This window comes from Galeopterus variegatus, unplaced genomic scaffold (assembly GCF_000696425.1).
Source record: "Galeopterus variegatus unplaced genomic scaffold, G_variegatus-3.0.2 Scaffold8042, whole genome shotgun sequence".
Classification (NCBI taxonomy): domain Eukaryota; kingdom Metazoa; phylum Chordata; class Mammalia; order Dermoptera; family Cynocephalidae; genus Galeopterus; species Galeopterus variegatus.
Window position 1 is genome coordinate 3410 of NW_007734153.1, and position 10002 is coordinate 13411.

Sequence of the window (10002 nt, forward strand, 5' to 3'; positions counted from 1 at the left end):
TTTGCAGGGACTCCAAATGCTGCCCATGCAGTTGGGATCCTGTTTGTCCCCTGTTCCCCTCCCTTGGGCACTGGCTGTGTTTGTCGGCAGTTCTGGCAGATCAGGAGGGGGATCTGTGGCAGGGCGGGAGCAGTTGCTGTCCATCGTGGGTCCACTCAGGGGGCTGGGTTGGCAGCTGCCATTGCAGCTTTGCAACATTTTTACAATCAGCCACTTAGTTTAGTGTCTGACTCTGCCTAAATAGTTGGAGTCTTACAGGTAATTCAAGATGCATCTATCCATGAGGGAAATTATTTTCTTATATTTGAAATGTTTCGACATTTACAAAAACTTATTCAAAAAAGACATCATCCTTTCTATGTAACTCGCACGCATTCTCATTCTGGTCTTCCTGGCCCTTTATCAGTTGGAAATGATATGGCTGATCAGTTTGTTATTTATAATAATGTTTTACAGAAAGCTATTGATTCTCATCAGTTTTGTCATCAGGGTGCATGAGCTTTGGCTAACATGCATCAGATCTCTTACAGGCAAGCTCAAGATGTTGTTCATGCTTTTCCCAATTGTCAGAGGTTTTCTAAATCTAAGTCCCCTGGAGGAGTTAATCCTCGAGGAATAGAAGGTAATGAAATTTGGCAAATGAAAATCACTCATTATTCCACTCTTGGACATCTTAAATATTTACATGTTACTGTTGATACTTACTCTGGTCTTATCATGCCAGTGCCCAAACAGGAGAAACTGCTAAACATGTTAAAAAAACATTGTCTTTCTGCCTTTGTGACCATGGGGATTCCAAATCAAATTAAAACAGATAATGGACTGGCATACACCTCCAAAGTCTTTCAAGTATTCTGTGACAACTGGAACATTAAATATGTCACAGGAATCCCATTTAACCTCACTGGCCAGGCAATTGTTGAAAGAGCTAATAGCCTTCTTAAATCTCAAATAAGTAAGCAAAGGAGGGGTAATATAGATATAGGACTGGCCTCTCATGAACAGGTCTTTAAAGCTCTGTTTACACTAAATTTTTTAAATGTAACTCCCCAAAATTAACAGCCACAGAACAACACTTTCTACCTCCTTAAAAGAGGCCTAGACCCTTGGTTTTATTCCACCACCTGCCGATGGGACCACAATTGTTGGGACCTGTCGAATTGTTAACATGGGGGAGAGGGTATGCATCTGTTCTCTCACCCACAGGCCTGCTATGGATTCCTTCTAAGGCTGTTAAACCTTATGTGGAACCCCAAACCAGACAAGGAACTGAATCTGATCCCAAAATCTCAATGCCTCGCCATCACACCTCAATCCATCTCACTGGGGATGGTACACATCAGACCACCAGTGATGATGGTGCCAACAACCACTTCCACCTCTGACCTACAGCAGACCACCAGTAATGAAAATAATGACAACGAGCTCCAAATTGACCTGGGGTAAATTAAAAAACTTCAACTGTCAAAGAGCTTTCAATAGCTCAGCCCTTAAGCTCAGTAACTCATTTGAGAAACAAAAACTAAACTAGAATCTACCTGTTTAACTAGATGGTCTCAAATTTTCTGGTATCCAGCTAGTTATCTTAAACAGACTTCCAAATTCTCTTCTAGTCTCATCTATGTATTTCTTCACAAAATCCTATGGTAGAATTCTATGCTATTTTCTTAAAAGGAAGGAAATCTTCTCTGCATCTTCTTGAAAAGGCTTGCATACTTTGCTTTACAATGTAAATTTGCTATCTTGTTTTCTTTAAGGCAGGGTGAGGCCTCACCAATAAGTCTTTTTAAAAAAACACAATCTAGACCTGACTGTCCTTTTTACTAGTGAGCTGTTTTTACATCTTGAACAAAACTTGTAAGATCCTTGTTTGTTCTTGTTGTCTATATCTGCATATGTGTGTGTGTAAGCTGTATGTTATGTCTATATGTTTATGTCAGTATGTGTAATTGTGTTATGTGCAAGGTACCAAATTGGCTTATAATTAATGCATGCTCATTAAATAAATAAGTATACTTTTCAAGCTCACGTGACTTAAATTTTCTAAGGTTTTGATAAATATATTTTCAAAATTTGATTTAAACCTTTTACCTAAATTTGGCTAAAGGTCAATATGCCTCTTCCTATCTCAGCTCTGCCTTCTGGCTGTGCTGGGAGAAACAATATCTTTTAGACATTATCTTTGTAAATACTGCCCTTTGTCTTAAGCTCCACATGGCTCCAAATGCCACATGGAAACCTGGGACCCAAAATGGCTAGTGAAAAAAGGCCTATGCCAAATATTGCATAGGCCCTAGTTAACATTAACTGATAAGGGTATAGATCTAACGCACCAAGTTTTTGGCCGGGAAACCTTGGTAAAAACAGCTATAACTCAAACTGGGTTTTGGCATAGGCCCTAGTTAACATTAACTGATAAGGGTATAGATCTAATACACCAAGTTTTTGGCCGGGAAACCTTGGTAAAAAAAGCTATAACTCAAACTGGGTTTTGTATAATTTGCTCTGATAAACGGACACCTATTTACTAACCTGAATGTATAAAAATATTCTTATCAGCACACATCATTGCCTGGGTTTACTAATCAAACAGGATTACTAGAGGTCTTTTCACTTGACTGCTCTTAACACAAAATTGTAAAAGGTTTTCTTTGTCCCTTAGATAACTGGTTTAAGAAACTTATTCTGGGCCAGGCCTGTGGCACACTCAGGAGAGTGCGGCGCTAGGAGCGCAGCAGCACTCCCGCCGCGGGTTCGGATCCTATATAGGGATGACCGGTGTGCTCACAGCGCTCACTGGCTGAGCGCAGTGCAGCTGGTCTCAAAAAGGACAAAAAAAAAAAAAAGAAAGAAACTTATTTCATGATAATTTCTTGAGCTCTCTGCCTTTGAAACCCTCTGTCACTTTGGTTTTACTTTTTGTGATAATTTGTGATTTTATTCAACTAAGTGTTTTAAGCCTTTTGTTACTTGACAAAGCTTTCCAAAACTGAAAGCCAAACCTTTCTGGTTTAAAATAACTTTGAGGAATTCCAAGGGCCCTGGAGCTTCTCAAAGGATATATAAAAAACGTATCAAATCTAATTGGCTTATTTAATAAATTAGACTATATGGGAAAGCATTGTCAGTACTAAAGGTGTTATGGATATGTGTTCCAAAATCTTGTAACGTTCTTAAATAAATGTGTCTTGATATAAATGCTATCAGTCATACTCTCGGTTCAATTATAATTTTAAAAATGTTATGTTGGGCTGGCCCGTGGCTCACTTGGGAGAGTGTGGTGTTGATAACACCAAGGCCATGGGTTCAGATCCCATATAGAGATGGATGGTTCACTCACTGGCTGAGCATGGTGCTGACAACACCAAGCCAAGGGTTAAGATCCCCTTACCAGTCATCTTAAAAATAAATAAATAAATAAAAATGTTATGTCTTCAAATATTTCATGGAAAAATCTCTGATAGGTACAGTTTTCTGACAAACTTTGAGTTCATAGCTTTAAACTAAAGTTCCAAAATTCTAATGAAGAAACTGATGGGGTTGTGAAATTGTTCACAAAGGTCAAAACAACAAAGGTTAATTAATGAACTAATTAAAAAGAATTATGGGTTTTTACAATTTCCTTATTTTGAAACACTGCTGGTTCTCTTAATGTTTTGCTTTCCAAATGTAAGAAAACTCTCTCTCTTAAGCTACCTATAACTAACAACAGTTTGGTAAAATGTCATTTAAAACAGAGATAAAAGCATTTGTTTTCTCCCTATTTGATCTGCCCCAAATTTAAAAACTTTAAGTATCCTTATGATTATTATGGCAATGTGGCTATTTTTATAAGCTCAATAGGAATTAACTCTTTCTCTCTTTATAACAGGATATAATTTAAAACTTTGGATAGAAGATAGCATGTCTCACTTCCAAGTTGCTAACCCCTTTCAAGTTACCTCAATTTGGCCTAATTGATGCTTCATCCTGTGGTTCATCTTTCCCCCCTGGACGTGGGACAGATCACCACCTGGGAAACAGTCTTCCCAGTGCCGTGGGATTTATACAAAGAAAAGTAAGACCTTTTCAATCAAGATATTGATCATCAATGCTTTTATGAGGAATCCCTTGATCATAAAGGGGGAAATAATGTCTTCTCTACAAAAGCAGTTCTCTAAATTTTCCTGGCCTTAAAGAGGGTGCTTGTAACTTGGATGAGACATCCTGTTCCTAAACAAAAGACTTGTAATTGATCAAAAATTTTACAAAAGATTAGATGCTTTAAAAACAGTAATGTCCTGGACAGGTGAACATTAACAAATTCTCTGAACTCAGAATCAACTATTATATGGAGCAGAATCCCATTCCGGAGTGTCAACAATTGGTAATTACACCTAGTTCATAGCACCTGGAATGATGCCAATGCAGCCACCCTGAGAGTTGATGACATCATCAGTCCTCACCTGAAGTAAATTAAAAGGACTTGCCATACTAAATGATACCAATTTTGCTTTAAATGCTTTTGTCTTAACTGTGAAAACTTGATCTATAGATTTTGCTTTTTCTTTTAAATAAATAAAACAGGTGGAGATGTGAAGTATGTGTAAAAAAAAATGTACTTCACAGGGACTGGTTTTTCAAAGCCTTGCAGTTTCAAATACTGACCTTGCAAAAGACAGGAAAATTTCTCCAGGCTATATAGTCTCTGTTGTGAGATAAAGAATTGTAGCACAGCAAGGTTGCTGGCTCAAAGACAGACAAGTTACTGATTGGTATGTAAAGATACTGGTAAATTGCTGTAAGAAGAGAATGTTTGCTAAAATCAAGCTTTTGTTAGTGGATTGACTTAATTGCTTATAGAATGTCACCTTACTGAATGTTACCAGCTTCTACTGCTAAACTTGTTAAACTGTACTTAGCAAAAACCCTACCTATGTTCTCTTCCTGGAACTTCCTGGAGGTCTGGAAAATAAATGCGGGAAGAGAACCTCAATTTGTGGTTAATTTCCCAAATGGAAAGAATGCCTCTATCTTGAGGGTTCTGGGAGATTAACCCCTTTTGAGGGCTTTTCACTGCTCAGAAGAGATGGGCTTTGAGTAATCTTTGGTGGCTCTGTCACCCAGGGGAAAAGGGGTGACAAATCCTTGGGAGGCAAAGCAACAGAGGAGCACCCTGTAAACTCTTAGGAAAGGGTTTATATGTTGTTCTGGGATGGGGGTGTTTCTCTATCCTAACTAAGGGGAGGAGTGTTCAAGAAAAAGGGGGTAGGAAAGAGGGAATTTTGGTGTTCTTGCTCATGTAAGCTGTATTCTACGAAAAAAAGGAGGTTTTTTGGTGGCTGTGATTTTGTTTCCTGCTCAGAAAACCACAGGGTTCTGAAGAAGGGCAAGCTGATTGGTAAGGTGGTTTAGCTGCTGCTAGCAGGTTTTAGCTTGAGCAGCCTTCCTGGGGTAAGTCCCTGTTCTTTCCTACCTCAATTCCCCCTTGAAAGAGTTCACTCCCAAAAACCTATATCCTAGAGGGCCGTAAGTCTCATTCTTCCATAACTGCTTCATGCTGATTTTGGGCAGTTGTTCCTACCTGTTCCTGTGAGTGAAACTCCCTACCTATACTGTTAAGTGGCCCCAGGGATGGCTTAGGTACAGAGAGGTGCAGGGGCTTATATCCTTGAAGCACTATGATGTTGTTCTGGATGGAAGCTGTTCTTAAGGCCCTGATGGAGGGGTGGAATCAGTATAGCTTCATTGATGTCCTCCTTGGTTTTCCAGGGTCAGTAAGTCTGCAGCCTCAGGCTGGCTGGAAAACAACTTTACATTCATGGAAATAATGTCATCTTGTCATGGGCAAGAGGGAACTCAGAGAAATGAATGCCAAGGAAAAAACTGTGTCCTTTTTAAAATTTGTCTATAGTCCATGTGGTTTTAGGTCCTGACATGGCTTCAGTCCCGCTTACTCCAACAAGTTTTTCTACTGTCAATACTTAGATTTGACAAGCTGTATATTAATCGGTACATTGACAATCCTAAGAACATACACTATTCCTTTTGTTTAGGAACAGGATGTCTCATCTAAGTCATGAGTCTCCCTCCCCATCTCCCCATCCCAGCTGCTTTGGCTGCACCAATGGTGGCTAAATTGGCCCTGGATGTGGCTGGACCTGCTGTTTTGGAAAATACTAGCTGGAAGCCCGGGCAGCATCCATGTGGTGTTAGGTCCACAGGCTCACAGAATGCCAGAGCTGGGAAGGCTTGGGAGCTTCCACCTCAATTTCAAAGGATGTAAGGAAAAGCCTGGGGGCCCAGGAAGAGATCTGTCACAGGTTGGATTCACCACATAGAGCCTTCACTAAAGCAATGCCGAGCAGAAATGGATCAAAGTTGTAGCAGAGAAACCCCTCAGTACCATGCCTAGTGGAGCTGTGAGAGTGGGACTGCCATGACAGAAAATGCAGAGCTACCAGCATACAACACCAGCCTGTGAGAGCTAAAGCATCACCTAAGACCAAGAAAGCCACAGAAGCAGAGTTGGCTGAGTACTTGGGGACCCAATCCCTATACCAGCATGCAGAGGACTTTGAACATGAAGTCAAAGTAAGTGATTTGCCAGCTTTGAGATTTAATGCCTGTTCTGCTGGGCTTCAGACTTCCTTAGGACCTATTACACCTTTCTTTTGCCCATTTCTCCCTTTTTGAATGGAAATATGTACCCTATGCTTGTCCCACCATTATGTCTTGGCAGTAGATAATTTGTTTTGATTTCACAGATGAGACTTTGAGACTTTAGACTTTTGAGTTGAAACAAGTTAAGACTTTGGGGATGGAATGAATGTATTCACCTGTGAGAAGGACATAAACTTTGGGGGTCAGGGGTTGAATGATATGGATTGTGCCTCCCAAGTTGTATGTATTAGTAGCTTGATCCCTACTGTGACTGTTAAGCGGGTGGGAAATCCTATTATGGTAATTGAAAGGTGGGACCTTGAGGAGGTGATTAGATTCTCAGGATCATGCCTAGTGAATGGATTAAAAATGGTGGTCATGGGCGTGGTTCTGCCAGCTTAAAAAAGAGTTCATGTGGAGCTCTCTCTCTCTCTCTCTCTCTCTCTCTCTCTCTCTCTTTGCTCCACCATTTTCTGCCATGTGAGACCCCTGCATTTCTGTAAAGCCACCACCAAGAAGACCCTCACCAGACGTGTTCCCTAGACTTTGGGCTTCCCAGCCTCTGAAACTGTAAGCAATAAATTTTATTTTATTACAAAGTATCCAATTCCAGGTATTTTGTTATAAGCAACAGAAATGGACTACTACATGTGGCATACAACAATTTCAAATTACTAAAATTATGATTGAGAGCATTTATACCTAGACACATCAGTTTTTTAGGAACCTTGTACAATTTCAGAGTAAATATTAATAATATGTAAGTATAACACAAAGAAGGTTAAACATCATTTCTTGTTTTGACAATGCTTCCCATATATTTTAACCTATCAGATTAGCCAATTGGTTTTAATACCTCTCTTTTATATATATTCTTTGAGAATTTCTGGGGCTCTTGGTTGCCCAGCAGCCCAGTGATGAACAACCTCAACCAGAGGAGTCACCAAATGAATGTTGGGATATTACAGCTGGTTGGGAGAGAGAAAATGAGGGAGCACCTGAAATCCAACAGCCTGACCTAAAAGCTGATCTTCACGACTGTCTCAGCCAAAGAGTGGAGGTAAATGTGGAGATTTTCCTGATGTCAAGGGGGAAATTCTACCCAATCTAGAACCTGTTAAAATCCCAGAAGCAGGTGAAGGGGAACCACAGGTTTAAATGAAGACAAGTTGAAACAGTGCAAACTGTTCTTATGTTGGATATCTGCCTTAAAATTTTCTCAATAATGTTCTACAGTTTCTTCCAAAAAAAAAAGGTTTGTTGGGGAGGATTAATGCTTGGCCAGGAAATAGTTTTATGTTTGCATTGGCAAAAATACTGAATCCAGAACTTCCTGTTCTGAACACATATCATGAGCAGAGAGAAAATGAAGATATTTTCTATTTTCCTTGCTGCTTCTATAGCTGTCAAGTGGGCAGTAGGAAGGGAAAATTTGCTATCCTATGTTTCCTTTCTTACCTGCAACTGATGTTTATTAATAGCTCAGTGTAAGGGCTTGCTCAGTGGGTTTGAGTGCAGTCTTATAATACCAAAGTCATGAGTTTGGATCCCTATACCAGTCAGCAGCTAAAAAACAAAGCAAACAAAATAGCTCAGTGTAGACATGGAACCAAGAGAGGTGTTTTCTGGGAGCTGTTATTCTCATGAAGAATTTGACTATGAAATTCCTTTGAAACTTCAGATGTATGTAGCTTTACATGCCCTAACCTGTTGGCAGTTTGATTGTTCTCAGTGATGGAATTGCGGATATTTTTCTTGCATAAGTGATTCCTTACTGCAACAGTATGGCAAGGAAGACCAATGAGAAGAAGAGCCACCATTCTCCTATGTGCTTTAAAGACCCTGTCTTGGACTGGAAGACAAAGGTTAGAAGGAGAGGACTCTGAGGTGTGGTCTTTACCTGACAGTAACAAGATGCCCAAGAAGACTAGTGGGGGCCATGGCTGGTTTGGGAAGAGCTGGTTCCAAATGGAGTATGCAGAGTCACCTATTATGCCCTGAGAGCAGCCTCTGACCTTTGGAGGGCAGCCATCTTTTGCTTCTGAGGACTATATGAGCCTCAAAGTGAAAACTTCTCAGGAGGCAGATACTTCTTGGACACTTTTCCCCTCCTCTTACATGTCAGCCAGATGGAAGGGAAAGATATCTAGATGAGGAGTCTAAAGGCCTGGGCTCTAGCTCTGCCTTTAACCAGTTGTGTGTGGGGGTCAAATCATTGTCCTTCTCAGGCATCTATTTTTCCACCTGTAAAACTAGGGTGCTGGGACTAGATCATCCCTGAGATCCTTTCCAGTTCTGACAGTCTACGATTCCAAGGTCCTGGAAAAGTGATGAAAGAATAGCATGGCTAACAGGAAGAGCATGTGTGGGTGTTGAGTCAGGCAGACCTAGGTTTAGATTCCAGTGCTCCCACTTACTAGCTATGTGAACTTCGTAAATTATTTGACCTCAGTCTCAATTTCCAGATCTATAAAATTATAGTACCTACAAGGCAGGTCTGTTGTAAAGATGAAGTAAAACTATGTCCATATTTCCCAAACTGTGTGTCCAGTCACCCTGAGATTTGGCAGTAAACTCACTTGGGTACCATGATGGGATATCTCAAATTTCTGAGGGAAACACAGTGGCATCTGATAGGACAAGAGGTAGTTTAGTTCAACATTAGGGCTGGCCAGTTAGCTCAGTTGGTTAGAGCATGGTGTGTAACACCAAGGTCAAGGATTTGGATCCCCACACTGGCCAGACACCAACAAACCAAAAAAAATTAGATTGTGCTACATTCCTTGATGTCACATCTACACAAAGCAAGTGTGATAAAAAGCAAGTACCTTGTGAAAATCAAAATGAAACACAAAAGAGGGTGGCGGTGTCCAATCTGATTGCAAGGTTTAAGTGAAATAGGTGCACATATCCCTTAATAGGTAATTGTGGTTATTTAAGAATAAAATTTAATAACTTTTTCTTTCAATTTATATGAATCATTTTTTTCAAACTACTAAGTTGTTAGTGTATAAGTGCTTCTTAAGTTGTTTGAATCTAATTACTTAATAAATGGAGCTGTTAGGTATTTCTTTTGGCTTAAGGGCATAGTGGAAAAATTACTGAGACTCTATGTATGGTCTCTGAGAACTAAGAAAGTTTGGGAACCTCTGAAACATAAAAAGTACCTGGCACACAGCAGGTGCTCAACAAATGGTAAAAATTATTATGGAACTGCCTTGGATTGAACATCCCCCAAAAGTTGGTCCCCACTGGGACAGTGTTAAGAGGGTGGGAAATCTTATTATGGCGATTGAAAGGTGGGGCCTTGAAAGGATGATTAGATTGTAGGATCATGCCATAGTGAATAGATTAATAGTG

The 10002-nt window shown here is 40.1% G+C and overlaps 1 protein-coding gene across 1 annotated transcript; it reads left to right on the forward strand.

Moving 5' to 3' along the window:
* The first annotated feature begins 510 nt into the window (after positions 1-510).
* Positions 511-7800, forward strand: LOC103608132 (X antigen family member 5-like). The gene is given in 3 exon segments (XM_008592575.1): positions 511-622; positions 7524-7673; positions 7676-7800. Coding segments are annotated over 3 exon segments (387 nt in total).
* The last annotated feature ends 2202 nt before the right edge of the window (positions 7801-10002 follow it).